The following is a 19,015-nucleotide window of genomic DNA, read 5'->3' as shown; positions in this document are numbered from 1 at the left end:
GGGGGTCTCCTCTAGTTCTATAATCTGAACCTGGTCACTACAATCATTTTTATCCCCACAGGAACAGGTGATTTTGCTATAAAGTTAAAGTTTTTATGAAGCTGATGGAACCGAGTTTTAGGCCATTTCTGCAGCTGCATAATGAGTGGAATGGGTCCAAACCCGTTAATAAAACATGTGTTAACCTTTATTATAAAGCCTTTATCCTAGACGTTCAGTTGTCTTGATTTCTCCTCATTCATTTTTGACCGCTGACTTTAAAACTATACAACACAGACGTGTTCAATGGAGAACCATTGAACCTTTTTATACAATAAATGAAATGAATGAAAATCAACAGCGTCTTATCAAGGTAAGGTGCTACTAATTTAGTGAGCATTCTTTACATTTTTATCCAGATTTATTGAACAATGTAATATTTAATCCTCGGGTTTATTAAATTACTTATTAAAATTGGCAGAATTTAATTCACATCAATCAAATTTAACAACTGGATATGGTGTGTTTTGTCCCTTAATCTAGATTAGGGTTGACATAATGTGGTGCAATCTGCTGTTAAATTTGAAATTTAAAAAAATATTGAAATGATAGTTCACATTTGTTGTCAGTTATTGAAGTTAATCAAGTTCAACGGAACAAGTGTTTCGGTAACAAAGCAGAGGTAGATGAGGTCCTAACGCTGTGTTCACTCCTAACACGATTCACATCATCACATGAATCTGTTTATTAACTGATTCACGGCAGAATTATTCTATTATATGTAGAAGTTCAGCCTTTGTCTTATTGTCTTGCAGCCTGAAGCAGAGAACACACCATTAGGTTTAGGAATAAAGACCAAATCTCTGATCATTCGGTCGGCCACTTCCTTATCCGGCCTAAAACCTCTCGATTTCATCTCAGCTAAAACACACTGGACGACGTGTCCGTACTCCAGAGGCAGAAATGGGACAAAGAAGTCCACCAGGTTCTTGTGAATCAGTCCGGAATGCCAAAATCCACCTTTGGGAACACAGCGAAAAGACACAGCCAGTATAAAACAACTCTATTATACAATTTTTATATGATGTCCACAACATAAAATAAATAAACACAAGATAAAATAACTTGTCCATCATCACCTTTGTTAAATGCTGAGGCGGAGAGAAACTCCTCCAGGTCTTTTAGCGTCATCTCTTCTCGAGGACGTCCTTCTTTCCAGAAATCTAAAGCCTTTTGTTTGATTTCCTCCCCTCCGGCATTGCTAGCAGGAACATCGACGCAATTAGCCTCTTACTGTCAACACTTTCACATACTGTACAAAACACAACAGGTTTGAGTTTTAGTGGGACAGGAACCCATGACCACCTGAGGAAGATGAAGATGGCTTTCCGATAGGAAATTCCACCCAGCTTGTTGTGGTGGTCCAGGAAAGGCTTGATGGTGTTGATCAAGCCTGGATGCATCTCATCCATCTCATCAAAGATGAACATGGATCGTCCACAAGTCTCAACGCTGCTTCTGATCTCCTTCTGCAGCTGATGCTGAAGAGAACCAGCAGCACATTAACATCAGACAGACGAGCGAACCGAACCGTGTGACTGTGTCTGATTCTATCACACCTTGTAGAGTTCAACTTTCTCTTTGTGAGGGAAGTGAAATTCAGATGTGAACACATGAACAAAACTGCTGTTCATTCCCTCCCTGTAGATGTTTTCTGCTATTATCCTGCTCACAAAGTTCTTCCCCGTGCCGGTTCGTCCCTGCAGAGAGAGCACCAGGGGCTTCTGGGGGTTTTCATCGTTCATGAATCCCCGCACGGAGTTCAGGATGACGCGTGATGCCAGGTGCTGTCCGAACAGTTTGTTTTCCAGGTTGGCCTCCAGACCTAGAGAGCACGAAGCAGAATCATCCAACGTGGCTTGCATTATAGATTATAATAATTTAACTCGAGGTACATTTGCAAACTGCCAACAGCGCCATGCACAACAAATATTTAAATTGATATTTATTGACTGATTATTATTATTATTTATGATCTAATATTTATTGTGTTTGACACTTTTTATTATTACTTTCTTTACTTGACATTTTATTTTGTTAATTGTTAATTAGATTAAACCTTATCACCACATTACTTTTAAATTTTCTGGTAGCTGTCACCTGACCGTAGTGAGTCAAACTGACCTTTTTTTATTGACTTTTCCTAAATCTGAACAAAAAAAGACGCACATAAATCGGTTTTGCGCACCGGATTATGCGTAAAAACACATTTGTTCCCCTACAAATCAACTGGAATCTGGATCTGCGTCTCCTTCGCACTCACCTTTCGCGTTGAAGGAAACCCACTTCGCGTCACACGTTTCCCGTTGGCCGAAAAAATGATTCCCAACAAATGTTGTTGCAAAAACAGCACCGACAACTGCGGCCGTAATGACCGGATCGAACGCGGTTGCCAGGGCAGCGGCTGCCAAAAGAACGTTAAAGAACAAGAAGACTTTCTCTGCTTTCATCCTGGAAACCTGCAGCGACACTTGTGTCACATCTACCGGGACAGAACCGGCGGATAAAGACGAATTGAAAGTGAAAGCGCGCCGAAATCACGTGACTTCCCAGTAACACCTTGAGTCCAGGTATGAACCGAGCAGAGTTGAACATTCCTGAAGGTCTTTGTCTTTGACCATTATCTGACAGTCACTTGTGTCAATTTGATGTCTCTGTGGCCTGATTGTTAGTTTTAATGGGTCTTACATTTTAAGTCATTGAATATAATCAGACTCAATTCTGAGCATTGACATGGCATCGCCTACAGATGGATGATAGACAGATAGATACTGAGGTCATCCTCTTATTTTTTTTCTTTTTTTTTTTAGCATTTTTAAATCCAATTTTCTCACTTTTGATTTTTTCAAATCTACAGACACTTTTCATTTTTCAGCAATGAAACTTTCCTTTCCTGCAATTAGATGATTAACTGTTCCCTCTACATTTCCCTCTCAATGTCACAACTCTTTTCTGTTGTTTATCAATTAATTTTTTATTTTTTTTTGTAAAATGCCTTTGAAATGAATTCCAAGTGTCAGTTTCAGTTCTTCAATAGGCTACCAGTGTCCTCATTCAATATTTAAATACTTGGCTGCACATTTTCCTAGTGATCCTCTGAGAAGAAATATATTGTCCTACAATCCTTTGCTCTTTTATACATACTGTACCTCACATATCATGTGACTGTTCAAGGTAAAAAAGTACACCTGCAATGCTTTTAATTGCATGTTGATGTCTTTATTTTCTATAATAAGATGTTTATTCATTTGATTACTGCCTCCTTTATTCCTTTAATTATTTCTATGATTCTTTTACGTCCAGGATATATGGAGGATGAGGTAGTTGTCTTTCTTCTCCGTGTCATGGGGTTAACCTCTCTGGGAACTTCATGTTTAAGGTTTTCCTCTCTGGATCAGGCACGTCTATGAAAACAGAATGTAGTTTATAGATACCAAATGTTTTCTCCAGGACTGAATCCTTTTTACAGCCTCGGTAACCTCTGGCTGTGCTCGGTTTTGGCACACTTTCACAACAGGATGCGGATGGTGACAGAGAGTAACCAGCAACAGGTGTGTAGCTACAGTCGAACACATCCATTTTTTGAAGTAAAATGTGAGGTAAGGAGCTGTAAAAATTCACATCAGGTTCTAGATACTTCGTATTTCCCTCTGTAGCCCTCAGTCCTCAGGATGCAGTCGTAAATCTGCCGACGCAAACCCCTCACGAGGCACAAGTCAGACAAAAGGCCTTCATTTTCTGCTGCTGCTTATGTTTTTCCTTCCTCTCCTCCAGCCAGTCATTGTGATGGCACGTCCTTCCCGATGTGGACAGGGTCAGATTGCGTTCCTCAAGCTCCCTGATGGAGACTATTCCTCGGGTTCCTCGGGGGCAAAGATAAGGGCCGACGAGGGGACCGTGACACCCGATAAAGCCCAGACCTCCTCACGGATGCAGATAACTCCGACTTACTGAGTCTGGGATGCTTTCACACACACAGAAAGCTCGGATGAAGCCCAGCGCCAGCTCTCCTGTCCCAGCTCCAAGCAGTTTCCTGTGTTATCTGTTAGCATCTAGTACACAGCAAAACGTGCAAAGAATGATTATTGTTTCCAGGGTGATTCTGTGTGCAACAGCTTAAATGTGATTTTATGCCCTCTGCATCTCGCACAACATGGGATCACTGCTGTGTATTCAGAATGAGCATTTATTAAACTTTAAAACTATTAAGAGAATTTCAGAGTTCCAATTCCCAATAATATATTATATGAGGAAGCTAATTAAATTATGTTTGCATGTAAAGAAAGTTGGATATGCTTTGCAGCAAATGTCAACCAGCTGCTCAGTTAAAGGCGCATATTAAATAAGATGCTAACATTAGCACCCTAACATGCTCCCAAATAGGGTAGCATGATAATGTCCAGCAAGAAGATGTTTGTCGTGGTCATAGTTTAGCGTAGCGTGCTAATATCTGCGCAGATGACACATGTAGGAACATAAGTTTCCTGGTCTTAAACTAGAAGTATCGTCAGGTTTGTGTCGTTCCATCCAATGGCTGCTGAGTTATGTGGCTATAAATGTAAAAATGTTCCCCTGAAGTTGATGCTGGTGCAGAAGTCACGGGGTCACCAAAGGTCAGTCGGCGTCATCCTCTGAGGGACGTCAATGTTTGTGCAAAACTTTGCTACGATCCATCAAACAGATGTCGAGACAGAGTGGAGGAACCTATCGTTCACATAACACACTGATCATTAGACCTGGACTTATCGACACACACCTTTCAAACCCCGGCTAGTCTGCGTCGCAAGTTTTATTTGAATATTTGTAGTCTCCAATCCAAAATCTTGACACTGAAGTAAGTTTTTGAATTTCTAAAGTTCCTTTTCCACATTGGTTAAGTGATTCTGACATGTAATGGAACAGAGAGCACCTTTAGGGAGTTTTATAAAGTTAGCCATCTGTGAGCTTAATGTGAAAATGAACTGCAAATTTGCAGTTTGTTTTCACATTAACTCATCAGGTCCAGGAACTCAAGAACCAGAGGAGTCTGGGACTCTTCCCGATCATCTATAAAAAGTTAAGAAAAAAACATCCTTTCACTTTGGATTTTGGAAAATGATTTGATGACTCTGACAGAGCAACATTTTGTTTTTAGCTCTAATATCTTTAACTCTGATGTCAGCTTCTTGCTGGGGGGCGTTTCCCTCCAGCGCCGGTTCATTCAGTGGGTAAAGAGGACGTTTGTAGAGGTGTCACTATAGAAACAAAGGGGATAGGTCAACCTCTAATCTCACTATAAACGGAGGGCAGTGCACCACACACTGACCCCCAACTCCTCCTCGGTGACCCCCAGCTCCTCCTCTCCTCACCTCCTCTCACCCTCGCCTTCACCCCCACCCTGAAGAATCAAACCACATTCTTGTAAAGAAGATCAGAGAAGAGATCAGGAGGTATAGATAGAAGTTTCACATATAGAAAGATGGATGTGATGTGATTGAAAAAGTATTTTAAGTGTAATACCGTTTACCACCACCAGGAGGGGTTAAAGCGTTTGTATGGCAATTGGTTTTCCTCAAAGGGCAAAATTACTGTTGTTTTTTTTTTTGGAACTGAAGAAGAAAAATAACTGAGTGACAGAAGTTACATTAACTTTTCGGCTACCAAGGAGACAGAATTATGCGGTCAAATTACTTCAGTTTCTAGTTTCCATTCAAAGAAGCTCTAGGTTGTGTGGTGACAGAGTTATAAGGAGGTGGAGGGAGGATAAAGATGCTTTAGTAAAGCAGGAGAATGAGAAAAATATTCATAAAGCTGGAGCATCTCATCTGTTTCGACTTTTATTTATAAAATAATAGGAGTAAATACTTCATGTTTTTTTTAAATCTTAACACTTTTTTATTCTTTGCGGAGTCAGAAAGTTGAACTCTGATGTGAAACGGCAAGTTTTAGTTGAACCTTGCTGAATCTAAAAGGATCTGAGTCATCATCCCGGTATTGATTTTATATTGATGGTGTATTGAAATCAACCTGAATAAATTGGTGGTGTGGAGGATGATTAACTTTAAATCCTGGACAACTGATTTCAGTTCAGTTCGAAGTCTGAAATTGGTGACTGTCAGTCGTTGTCATAGAAACCAACTAGAGATCTATTTCTGTTATGAGTAACGTTTGGTGATTTGTTGCAGATTCCATAATCATGGGTGGGTTTTCCACGGACCTGCCAGCGCTTGTGTTTTGCCCACGCTGGTGTTTATATCACACACAGACCGACCCGATCGAAGGGAGGCCTTGACGGTCGGCGGTCCAGGAGAACCATCAAACACACAGATAACCCGGACCATCTGCTCCCGGCTCGCCGCACCAGCCTGGGATTCGGGAACGCTCCCCTTGGTATCCGAGAGCAGATTACCGCCGGCTACGTGCAGGATTGAGCTGTGGTTTCTCCTGGCTGCCAAACAAACGTCAAAGCAGCGTTGTTCACCTCAGAGCGATTGGATGCCCCCCTGCAAAATGGGAGTGCACATATCCCAGCATGCAACAGGACAGCACAGAGCAACAAAGGGCCAAGTGGAGTTCTTTAGGATTGAGAGCACGCATACGTCTCTGAAGCACAATGCCTGCCGTCATCCAACAAACACGCTGTGAGCTGGACCCATTGTGTCAGGAGCCCCTGTAGTCCGCTGCGTAAACATCCCCCCGTACCCCATCACGGCTATATCCAGACCCCGAGCAGGAAGTGATCTCATCTCCAGCATCCGCCTCAGTCTTCCTCTCTCAGGTGGTGGACGTTGGGGCAAGAGACGGTGCTAAAGGGGCATTGTCTCAGTGAAAACAGTTCTTTCCTTGGGATGAAGCCGTGACATCCTGAAGACATACGCGAGCGACTGGGTGTGTCGCCCTCAATTTCAGTGTATGATATATAAGAAGAATTTTATGGAACGGGCTCCCACTGATTGATTGTTTGACTATATCGCTCAATGTCACAGCTCTACGGTGGCCTGCAGTGGCCATACAGAGATCTTTTCTCTTAAATGTTATCTCTCGTGCAGGAGAAGTAGTTTGTTCCAAAGTTTTTTGATGAATTCCTGCTCACACGACAGACCGGCTTTACTCTTAAATGACATACATACTATGTAAAGCTCCAAAACAAACCTTGATTCGACATTAGCCAATCAATCCAACAAGTTTGTAAAAGCACCGAAGCTTAGCAGCAAGGATTATTTACTATTTTTAAAACATGATGAATTTGATTTAATGCCTTTGAGCCTGTAACCACAATGGGACAAAAAAAAAAAAGAAGGGGAAAGCTATTACTCGTGCATAAATCATGATTAATAGCTGCTTTTACGGCTGTGTGGCAAGAAAACATAATCGGTGTTATAAATGTGTTTGATTTCTTGTGAATGCCTCTCGCCTGCCAGGAGTCGTAAGACCGAAACCAAACAAAGACTTGTTTTTTTTCAAGGTGACCGATGAGAAAATACGGCAGCCAAACACACCTGTGGTGACCTTCGGAGGCGACGATCCCATTCACTCCCTGTTTGCTCGGGTGTGAATATATGAGCGAGTTAAAAGCTAGATAAATACAAACTGAATCGGGGGTCAAGGGATTCTTTAAACAGGTGAAACGAGGGCGCTGGAAGTAAAAAAAAAAAAAGAAAGAAAGAAACTTCCCAAAAATGAAGTGGAACAAATTTTAAATTCTAATTCAACCCCATCAGGAGAAAAGAATGTTGGATTCAGCCTTTGAGTGTGGAGACGCGGGACTACAACTGGATCAGGAGTTATCAATCTATCCGCCATCTGGGAGTCCCTGCTGGGAGAAGGCCTTGGGAAAAACCTGGCACAGATGGAGAAGTGACGGATGAAATGAGGAAACCCAAAATAAATGGAAGGATGAAGCAACAGCATGAGGTGGGTGAGAAACAAACAAACACAGGGCTTGTTTGACACCCACCTGCTCCACCGGCTGTCCTTCATCGCGCCAACGTAACGGACCACAGCGTGGTGCACATTAACCCCAACCCCACGATATCACGACGGTTTCTGATCATCAATCTGACATTAAAGGATCAGCTGTGAGACGAAAGCTAATCGCGGAAGATTTCTCGATTAAGATGGAGAACAAGAGGTCGCTGAAGCCACCTGCGACCTTTCTACCTGCAGCCCACTCTCCTTTTAACCTCCCTTGAACCCCCTCCTCTCGACACACAAACACAAACACACACACAAAGAGGTTGAGAAGATAAGAACCAGCGGATCAGAGGAGCGTGAAAGCGTCCCGACGCAGACGACTGATGGAGCCGATAAGAGCCGTTAGCTGCCCAAACACACCACATCCACAAGAATACAACCCGCGTTTACAAGCTGCACCGACTTTATCCTCACAGTTAAAGGATCACTGATCAGTTCAGCTCGGACAGGAATTTTTTTTTTTGGAGGTGACTTGTAGTTCATGAAAATTTCTGCCAAAATGCTGACTCAACAGACGAGTGAAACGTTCCCAGATGAAAAACAGTATTTCATTTGTTGTCCCAAATATATCTGCTCTTGGAACTAAACCTGTATTTCTTCAGGCATCCAGGGTCCTTAAAGTAAATTAAAGATCGATCAGGTGAATGAAATAGTACTTAGATTTCGCAACAGATGAGTCTTCAGTGCATCGGGAAGATTGCAATCGAAAGACTTTGTGGTGGCGGTGGCCCATGACTCTGCAAAGACTGTGTCGGCTCATATGTAAAAAGAAAAAGCTGAAATATAGCTGGTTAATAATTTAGGTGTGAGCTGACAAACAAATGGAGAAAATGTGACGCACATTAAATCAGATCTAAAAAAAAAAAGAAAAGATTTTTGCACTTTTGTGCAGAACTAACAGAATAAAGTTGGTCCATAACTGCTGGTTGCACAACATAAGCAACTTAAATGTTTCCTCTCCAAATGAAATTGACCATAATTACATAACTGCAAATATATAAATGTCACTTTATGGGACTTTGAGCGCAACCACATCAAAATATGGATAAATGAGGCAATCACTGGCAAGTATGGAGAGCTTGGCGTCTTTTCAAAGCCTAAGTGATCTTATAATGTAGTTGAATGGAAACACAGTCAAACCAGCAACCAAGCAGCAGCTCTGCGATGGTGACATCTCCGAACATGTTGGACCCTTTTGTCCCCAGCAGCCTCTTGTAGCCCCTTTTTATTTGAGATCCAGTTCATTTGTCACCATGAAAAAATCCCTGAGCGCAGACTGACAGGCTCTCCAGGAAGACGGATGGGCCTGTGGAGACCTGTTAAAAGAGGGAACCTTACCGCGGTCCTTTGGCCAGGAATGGAAAGGTGGTGGTGGTGGTGGTGGGGTTTGGGGGGCGTCTCGCTCTGGAGGTCATCATCCCACACATTAGCAGCTTTTAAATCTCACCACCAGTCACAAAGTGCAACACGCATTCATGTCGTTTCTGAGAGGGAAACATGAACTCATATTAATGTGTGTTCAAGTGTGCATACATGATTGAACTGAAGGGGTTTTCCCTGTATGGCATGTCAGCAGTTCATTATGCTTTTTGCTTGGGACATGTTTTGTTTTTTTGAGTATGTGTGTGTGTGTGTGTGTGTGTATACATTACATCCTGGGAAACAGTGCAGAAACGGTGCCAAAGACAGAAACTCAGGAGGATGATTAAGAGGTGCAGAGACAGGAACATGAATATCTGCATCCATAGAGTGGAGAATCAAGTCATCGGATTTGTTTTTTGTCCTTGAATGCAACCTAATCCAGACCCACATGGTTGAGAAAGAGCTGGATTTATTTTTCTTGAGTTACTCTTAAAAATAAACCGCCTGCAGAGGTGGCCAGCATGTCCGTGTACCTCCTACTGCGAATTATAGTCAAAATGTCACACATATCTTCTCTCCGGTCGCGGTCAGGCCTTGGTGCTACATGCTACATGCACTATCCAATGTGCAAATGTCTCCCCCTGCAGAAATGATAATATTAGTTATCTCTATAACAGCTTTTTACTGTTAGTAGGCGCTGTAGATCGCCAAAACAGACCACCCTTTCAGATTTTTCGCTCGAGGAAATCAAGTTCTGCACCCCGGTCCAGTTTCCTCGAGCTCTTATCCCCGTCTCAGTCCACCCTTCCCTCCTGTTCATCTCCTCATCTATCAGCCCAGGCTGTGACTCATATATTATTGTAGCCTTAACGCGGGGAAGCACCCGTCAACCGGAAGATCTGCTTCTGGAGATTGAGCCAGTAACTAAATGACGCTTCCTGTCTCCCACCCCTTATTACCCTCCTGATGTTGCTTACAGAACAATTACATCAACATTAAGAGCTTGATGCCGAAGCCTTGCTAAATGACTTCTATCCATTGAAACCGCAGATTAGAGCTGCCTGCTTATATAACCGACAATCACGCCGTTGGTGCTTTATTACCTGTAGCGCAGCTAGAATGGAAGAAATGCAGTTTTTTTTTCCATTACCCAGCAAAGTTTGAGTATGCTACTAAATAAAACAGGCATATATGATGAACATTAATCACGTTCAAATGAATCGTGACAAAACAAACAGTCTTGGGGAATTACAGACTTCACGAACGGCAAACTTGACATGCACCTTCCCCGATTCTGCCAAAGACATTTTGCTCGGCGGCGTCGCCCGCCGCCGTCTTCGTGGCGTGGAGTCACATGAGTCAGAGGTCGTGGGTCACAGCAGGTTTGCATTGAATCAGGTGCAGAAAAACACCCTGACACATTACAGATGTATCCTCCACTTCTCAGCACCAATATATCTGAATTTACGTCAAGGGATGGAGGAGAAATTTTGTTTAGGCCCAACGGGTCGGACGTAATCACAACCAGGCAGAACTAACAAGCGTAGTGAGCAGTGAGCACCAAAGCTGGGGGATAGTTGGAAAATTTTGCTCGATATTACCCGGCGAGTTTACTAAACCGATGTGCGTGGATGAAAGGTTGTGGCGGAAAATGGACCCGCTTTTTTTAGCGTCCTCCAGGGTGGGGCCACAGGCGGGAGGAGCGGGCGAGCGAGTCTGCAGGATTTAGATAAATTCAGAGGGGAGTCGATAGGAAGGGCTCTCACATCACTTCCTCTCTTTGTTTTAGCCACTATTTTCAAGGCTTGGAATGTAGTTCCTGTCAAGAGGTGAAGGAATTCAAAACAAGTTCATTAACCCCTGTGTTGGGGAGCGTCGAGGTGGGAAATGAACCTGGGTGTGGACGCTGGGGACAGTTCTTGCATTTGTGAATGAGGACGCTGATAAAGACGCCATCGACCGTCGAACGGCTTGCATTTTCCACCGCGGTAAAATGTATGCAAACGGCTCCTTAAGATCTGTTTGAGCTGCAAGTCCTGCGTCCCGGAGTCTGTGGGAGAATGAGAAATCTCAAGCACCACACCCTCCTCACATCCTGTGCAGGCCTGTCCTTGTGTGTCTCAGGCTGGAACGTCCAGAGGAACGCCAAAGTCTTCCAATCACGGCTCACAAGCACAAACACCGAGAAGGAAGTTTGTGCAAATGTGTGTTTACGTCTGTGCAGCACAGTCAATACGATGAACTTCATGTATGACATGTACAAGTCGCTTCCCATCAAATGAAACCTCATTGCATCAGAGAATACAGGATATCAGTCATGCATCGCTCACCAGACTTGCCTACGGGCTTTTAATAGTAAGTGGGTATATATCTCTGGGGAGATCTCGACGATGCCCAGTTTTCTGCACACACACACACACACACACACACACACACACACATCCGGAAATCCACCACTTTTCTCAAGCAGAGACCTCGGTGCCTCTAATGACCATCTAGGAAACGACAGTCAGCAGCAGAGGGATTTGGAGGCAAAAACAGCAAACTTTTTCCAAATCCAGTCTGACGACCGCTCAAAAACGCCAGCATGAATTCCCCAACCTTCAGGCTCGCTACCCTGTTAATAAAAACTCGTGAACGTCACAGGTTGTATGAGCGTATTAGTTTTGAACAGTAAATTTCCACTTGCAAATGAGCGGATTTAGATTTCCTTTTCTCAGCCCTGAAGGTGTAAAACTGTACATTTCACAATATTTCAAATAAAAGAAAGTTAAAAAAAAAGTTTAACATGAATGACTGAATGTTAGATGATTAATGCACTGTTTATGATGTTACAGCGAGGAGGTGATTAATATGGATGGGCTGAATTATTGCTAATCAGCGAGTTTTAGCTGCAGATGTGTTCCTTTTTGACCACTTTTGGGGGGGAAGGCTAGCTTGTTGCCTCTACTTTCAGTCTGTATGCCAAACTAAGATAACAGACTGCTCCTTAAAGTTTAATATTTAGCATACAGACAAGGCTGTAAGTCGGGAAACTTGCAGCGGAGAAGCAATAAAACATTAAGTATGCATATCCATACGTTAGCCTCACACTAGTCCCCTGGTCACCAAGGCGATCGGATTGTACAACTTGATTTTGGGTAAATCATTTCCACATTTACACCTTTTGTTTAACTAAAATATCTTCACATATTAACATTGTGCAATTTTAAAGCAACTGTCATGTATCAAATGCTAATGTTATGGAAATTAACCCCCTGTGGTATGAGTCTCAAAGCTTATAATGACACTAAACTGAACAGACTGAAATCATAAACCTAGACGTTGTAAAGTTTGAGTCATAAGAGTTTTGGAAAACCTCTTCCGGTTGAGTTAACAGACCTTTTTTTGGGGCATTAAAACTAAAAGACAGTTTGAAAACCAAACCTAAGTGCTAGTTAAACCCTACACATAAACATATCCCTGCACGAAAAAATGACTTAGCAACGTTCGCTCCATGGGGGGGGGGGTTTGCGCCAACATCTTTTTGATGACAAAACAACCGAAGTTAGCCGCACTTTTCTTTTTATCACCCTTCTTAATGCCTGTCCATTGTTACTTGTCTGCTCCTCATCGCCGTCACACTGCTGATCTGCAGACAGTTTTTGGATCAGGAATGCCAGTCGCACTTTGTGGGCGCATTATAGCCCTTCTGCTAATGCCTTTGATATAGTTATGAGAGTGCCTCGCCTCATAAAACCTGCGTGCAGTCGCTGTAAGCCCAATTAAAGGGAGGCCCATTTGTCAGGCTTGTCTATCGCAGCATTTTGCTGTTGTGGAAGTTGGGCTTGTTGGAGGCCAGTAGGTCATATTTTTTTTATTTCATGCTTGTGTGCTTTCAGTCGGTGGACATACAGGATCTGGTGCCCCTTGTCCCCCTCCTTCATGCCCAGTTCAACAGGTACATTTATAGAAACACTACAAAACCTGTCAGGTTTGATTTGCATTGATTTGCCTTCCAAAGCTACAGCGAATAATCATGTTTCCACTAAATGGATGTCAAGGACAGCTTCGGATTTGATGTAAAACCAAAGACAGACAGGAGATCAAATGGCTGTAATGTTGAGACTCCAGCTCAAGGTTCCCGGGGTACAGTTTGACATAAATCTCCTCCAGGGTCTCTTGTCTTTAATAACGCAACTGCTTGTCGGACATCTGCGATTAGTTAGCTAGCTAGATACCTTTTTAATGAACCCATCATTAAGACTGGAGGGGAACGTAACAGCATCGGGCTGGTATTCCCTCCCTGTGGTCCGTTGACAGATCCCCCCAAAATACGGCAAGTCAAAAGCGGTGCTGGACTTCATTACGGAGATTCGACGCGAGGCTGAACGCTCCTCACGGCGCAAGAATCCGCTGAGGAAAGAAAGGTCCATTCATCACATCAATGAGAATGGAGTTACAACCTGACTTAAAGCAGGGTGGGGCCTCACACAGGCTCGTCAGCTGCATTCTCATAAAGCTATCATCGGCATAAGGAGTCACGGCGCCCGTCCGACCGAAGGTCACTGTTTACTGACACTGAAGCGAGTTCCGTCAAATGCTCTGCATTTTGTCTTCAACGACAGACATCTGAGAGGAAGCTGAAAAGATTTGGCTCTCGCTGTAGGGAAAGTTTAAGAGCTGAGTACTGGGAAATTTGGTTCTAGAAGGTGAAAATGATGAATAATGAACAAATCTGGCACTTGTTGTTTTTTTTAACACAGGTAAATAAATAAAAGTTGTCTGCATATATCTAGAAATTCTTTGTTTGATTATGTACTTGAGATATGCTAAATAGTATGCAAATAGTAATTTACAGGGAAATAAAAAATGAATTAACCAATTAGGAAACTGCTAATAGAAATGGATGCTATGCTTCAATCCATTCTCTCGGGGTGAAGCTAGCGCAGCAGGGCTGTAAGTAGCGAGCTTAATGTTAAAACCAGCATGTTAATGTGCCAAAGATGACAATACTGTTGAATATGCTGATGATAAGTGATACTGAGAGTGTTCAGGATCTTCATTTAGCACGTTAGCATGCAAGCATCTGGTAATTAAGAGCAAACTTAAAGCACATCTGTGGTTTATGTAGGCCTTTCTTTTTTTTGCAGGTATTCTGGGTAATCTATCCATCCATGCATCCATCTTTCCATCCGTCCATCCATGCATTCAAAATAGACGAGACAACACATGGCTTGATTGATTGATTAATTGATCGATTGATTGATTGATGAATTCGGCGACTGATGGACATGTACATCAGTTTTAAAGGTAGTTGGAAAGAGGTTAAGACATTGGAAAAAGAAACTGTCCTTGCGTTGGGTGGTCTTGGTCTTAATGGACCGGTACCCTTCCTCCCAGAGGACGGCTCTGGAACAGATGGCTGCCTGGTTCAACAGACACCTCGGCGCTCTCTGCTCCACCCTGGTGTCACTCTGTCCCTTTGGATGCAGCATCCGTCTGTTGGGCAACACTCTTGTTACCATCATTGGAGCTGATCCAGTCTGAGAAGCAGCAGTGATCCATAAAATTGACTGGTTATGCTTCTTCGGAAAGAGGCTAGCTTCAGTTGAGCCTTTTAGTCAAAGCAGATTTTCAGAAACAAAGAGCTCGTGGGACAAAAAGGTTTACGGGTCACTTTTGAAGCAGGGGTCAAGGAGAAGCGAATGAATCAGTGGTTAAAAGGTTTGTTTGGAGGCCTTTGAGCTTCATTGTCTCCTGCTATGGTTCATGCTCTGACAGAGAAGAGTAGACCAAACAGATTGGATCTGGCTGGGAGAACTAATATAGTCAAAACGGGGTGATATATTTCTTCCATTTCATGAAATGAGCAGTCGGAAATGAACGATTCTTAAGCTAGCATGTATTTATGACTTGACTTTGTCTTTGTAATATTTCAAATGGAGCGTCGACAGGCTTAATGTATATTTCTTGAATCTCTTCCTAATGAAACAGTAAATTTTGGCCGGTTCCCGGAACGTTAGCATGACATACGGCGTTCTTCTAACCCAACAGACCACGAATTAAAAATGATGTTGTAGTTTTTATCTTCCCTCCTGGGATGGGGGCATGTTGTCTTGTGTGTTCTGAAGTTATTTATTTTATGTTGTTTATGCTAACTCACTGAACCCGAACTTATATTACTTGAGTAAAATATTTTAAATGTGCAGTGGACTTTGAGTAAAGTCTTGCGTGGAAAATTAGCAAAATAGCCATAAATTGGTAAAGAAAATACCATGTGGTGCCATTCATGGTCCCCTGAAGATATATTTCAGGTAAATTGATGGTCCATTGTTATTAAATATACACAAACATGACAAAATATGTGTTTACCCAGTGGACTATCTCTACAACAGACAATCTCAGATATCACGGTTCCAACAGGAGGAACCCTAGTGACCCCATGTCTTGGCTGCATCGAGCCGCACATCAATTCTAATTGATAATATTGTTAGAGAACAATCATTTCTCAAATCTGCATTTGTTTTGTGTCTTTCTAAACACTCTTGAAATGATTAACGTTCTCATGCCAGTCTCACTTTCCTCTTTCGCCTGTTAAAGTTTGTAATAATACACAAAGGAGATCCGGGGATACGCAGCAACCCAACAACACGGAAAACAGTAGAACGCAAAATGTTCCCGCTGACAAGTTGTGAAACAAGTTGGCAACGCCAAGGTGAATTTTTGCAGCCAAGAAATTTGATATTCCTTCACATGTAACAGAGTTCCTTTCTGCGACACCTCAGCATCCAGGCGATGTATGTTCCTGTAGGAACACGGCATTAAATCATGTCTGGAGGAAATACTTTAATGATTAGCGCGGCAGGGCAGTGACCGTCCACGCTTAACACCCCTAAAATCTGGGGCTGCGGCGGTTCGATGGTGTACCCCAGGGGTGTCAAACTCATTTTCACCAAGGGCCACATCAGCACAATGGCTGTTCTCAAAGGGCCAGATGTAACTTATAAATGTAACTCAATGTAATGTAAAATAAATGTAGCTACTGTTAATGTTAAATAACTTTGACTTTATTATTTATTCAAGTTACAAACATTACAGTTACACAAAAAAAATATGTTTGCTTGTTGCTCTGTTATTACATAAATCCTTTTAATTTGTCAGGTTATGAAACCCACAGAACTCCATCAATCAAGGATCAAACTATCCAAGCAAATAAAGAAAAATAGCATCAAACACAAGTTAGGACATTAACTTTGTTCAGTTCAAATGGGTTTATTTACTACATGTGGGAAATGTGGTGTGATCAAAACACACTTTCAGACACTCTGACCTTTTATACTCTCATGAGCCGCATAAAATGATGTGCCGGGCCACATTTGGCCCCAGGGCCTTGAGTTTGACACATGTGGAATACAGTATGCCATTTAGACTCACGCTTCTATGAGACATAGGGTTTGGCGGGATGAGCTCAAACTCCCTCATCTCTCCTGACGTTTCAGGACAGATTGAGAAGAAGAGCTGGCAGCAGGAGGCTGGGAATCCTCCAGGAGGAGGAGGAGGAGGAGGCCACAGACAGGGTTATTACTCCATGTGCTCGTACGCTAAATATGCACAGGGACAAAATTAGCCTAAGATATTTTTGGTTTGGTCCAGTCTTTGAGAATTCTGCAACATCAGTTTTGAATTACGGATTTTTGAAACTACCCCTGGCTGCTGAAGGGGAGCTGAGGAAATGCTGGGACATGCTTAAAGCCTCTTTGTCTGATGTTGGGGGGGTGATGGTATTGATGGCAGACCTTGAACATCAGGATGTCCTGTTTGGCTGCTTGGCATGGAAATCCTGCACAGCGGAGGCTGATTCTTCATCCTCAACTCACCAAACCGTCAGATGTGACATTCTTCAGCCGTGACATCTAAGACCAAATCTAATAGGAATTCCAACAATGTAGGAAACAAATAACTGCAATGAGCCTCCATTTTGTCACACAGCAACATTAATGAATACAGCTTTAACCGCATTAAATATGTGAAACGTCACTCTAAACTTACAGTCTTCCCGTTAGTCGCGCTGACTAAAGCCCAATCCTGTTCCTCTTTTCAACCCTCCCCCTCGTTTTCTGACTTATCTTCTAAACAGAGTTACGAAGGTCAGCGGTCGAAACATTTATCTAGTCATCAGTAAATAAATCCTCTTATTGTTCAGACAATTATCACAGACATTTCAACAGTCTCCATCTTTAAATCCCACAAACCTTCAATATATTCAGAGCGGTGCCTCTAAATTGCCCTTAGGTGTGAAAGTGAGCTTTGAATGGTTGTTTGTGTCTTTATGGGTCTGCCCCAACTTGAACTGGCAACCTGTGCAGGGTGAACCCCGCTCTAGCCGTCCCTGGAGGAAAGAGCATTTGCGGAAACATATAGATGGATGGATATTCCATATGATGTCCCCTTGTTCCAGTAGTGAAGGTGTTTTGCTGTAAAGGTTTGGATGGTGTTCATATTCATATTAACCCAAACTTAAAACATGTTGAAAACGTTTCACATGTACTCAGAGCTGTTGTCGGGCACAGATGTCCTCTTGTTCATCTAGGGTCACCGCTACTGCCCTTTAGCAAAATCGGTCAGGCGCTCTTTGACGCAGATCCGTTTCCTGTCAAAGTGAGATTTTTATTGTTCCAAGGGAGCAGGCTCCAGAATCTCACTCCCCCAGCCTTTTCCTGTTTCCTCTCAAAGAGGAAGCGCTGCTTCGCTTCAGCTTTTTCCCCTCCCGCATCTTCCCCGAGACAAATCTGGAACACCAACCGCACAGCTTTGCTCGTGTCGGCCAAGTCTTGATTTCAAAGAATGAAAAGAGTTCCTTAAAAAGACGAACACTCCCACTTCGGCCTCCCTGGCGCTCACACACACACACACACACACACACACACACACACACACACACACAAACACATTCATAAACAAGCCCACATTGACTTTTGCATCCTAAATTATAATGTGCCCCCTCTGAGCGATCAGCCTTGATGGTGCGTGTTGGTGTACGGTCACCTGCGACCCCAAAGTGAAGCGCCCCCATGGTGCCTCGGCACGTAGCCTCTTTGTTATCGCAGAAAAAAATAGTTCTTTGTATTCTGGGAGTGTCGGATCATTTGTTTAATCAGCAGAGAAATTATGATCCAGTGCTGAGTAGCAGCGCTCTTTTGCACCATGTGAGTTCTGATTCGTGGCCCGGAGCCCAGCCACCAAACCATAAACACACACAGAAAGCTCGTTTGCGTCCGCATGCATGCACATTAACCCGTGTGGGTATGTGGTCTAGTCCTGAAACACACTTCTAATGACAAATGAAGTCGACTCGTCAGACTGATCTCAGTCAAGCTGGTCTTGGAGGCAGAGGAGGAGCAGCTTGTTTGTCTTTTTCTAGCTATAGCTGCATCCAAACGTGCGCACAATGTCCCCTAAAAGGTTCATAAACCAGCAAAACGTGCAAGAAGGGGTCTCATAACAGGTCATTTCAGATCATGAACTTTGAAAGAACCCGACAAGTACGGCACAGGGTTGAGGTCAGTGTTAAAATTCTGAGAAATAAGAATAATTTCAGCGCGGTGAAATTCATTTAAAATGTGATGCTTGAAGGTAATTTGCTGAAACAACAGTTGAGAATGCGCCGCAAGGTTCACTT

The 19,015-nt window shown here is 43.0% G+C and overlaps 1 protein-coding gene and 1 long non-coding RNA gene across 2 annotated transcripts; both read right to left on the bottom strand.

Moving 5' to 3' along the window:
- Positions 1 to 256: 256 nt before the first annotated feature.
- On the bottom strand, positions 257 to 2,569 carry LOC137608453 (torsin-1A-like). Its single transcript, XM_068334841.1, has 5 exons — positions 2,303 to 2,569; positions 1,599 to 1,864; positions 1,345 to 1,520; positions 1,119 to 1,240; positions 257 to 999 (listed from the first exon to the last, which is right to left on the bottom strand). The coding sequence occupies exons 1-5, from the start codon at positions 2,487 to 2,489 to the stop codon at positions 755 to 757; spliced, it is 996 nt and encodes a 331-aa protein (XP_068190942.1). The 5' UTR covers positions 2,490 to 2,569; the 3' UTR covers positions 257 to 754.
- A 1,382-nt stretch (positions 2,570 to 3,951) lies between these two features.
- On the bottom strand, positions 3,952 to 10,137 carry LOC137608454 (uncharacterized). Its single transcript, XR_011038191.1, has 3 exons — positions 9,645 to 10,137; positions 9,331 to 9,476; positions 3,952 to 4,091 (listed from the first exon to the last, which is right to left on the bottom strand). It is a non-coding gene; the product is annotated as an uncharacterized lncRNA (long non-coding RNA).
- Positions 10,138 to 19,015: the final 8,878 nt, after the last annotated feature.

Source organism: Antennarius striatus, chromosome 15 (assembly GCF_040054535.1).
Source record: "Antennarius striatus isolate MH-2024 chromosome 15, ASM4005453v1, whole genome shotgun sequence".
Classification (NCBI taxonomy): Eukaryota; Metazoa; Chordata; class Actinopteri; order Lophiiformes; family Antennariidae; genus Antennarius; species Antennarius striatus.
Note: the sequence above shows the minus strand (reverse complement) of the source record. Positions and strands in the feature narration are given on the sequence as shown.

Coding starts and splice junctions, on each gene's coding strand:
- LOC137608453 (XM_068334841.1), bottom strand. CDS start 2,489: ATGAAAGCAGAGAAAGTCTTCTTGTTCTTTAACGTTCTTTTGGCAGCC. Junction 1,865..2,302: donor GGTTTCCTTCAACGCGAAAG/GTGAGTGCGAAG, acceptor CGTGCTCTCTAG/GTCTGGAGGCCAACCTGGAA. Junction 1,241..1,344: donor GCCATCTTCATCTTCCTCAG/GTGGTCATGGGT, acceptor TGTTCCTGCTAG/CAATGCCGGAGGGGAGGAAA.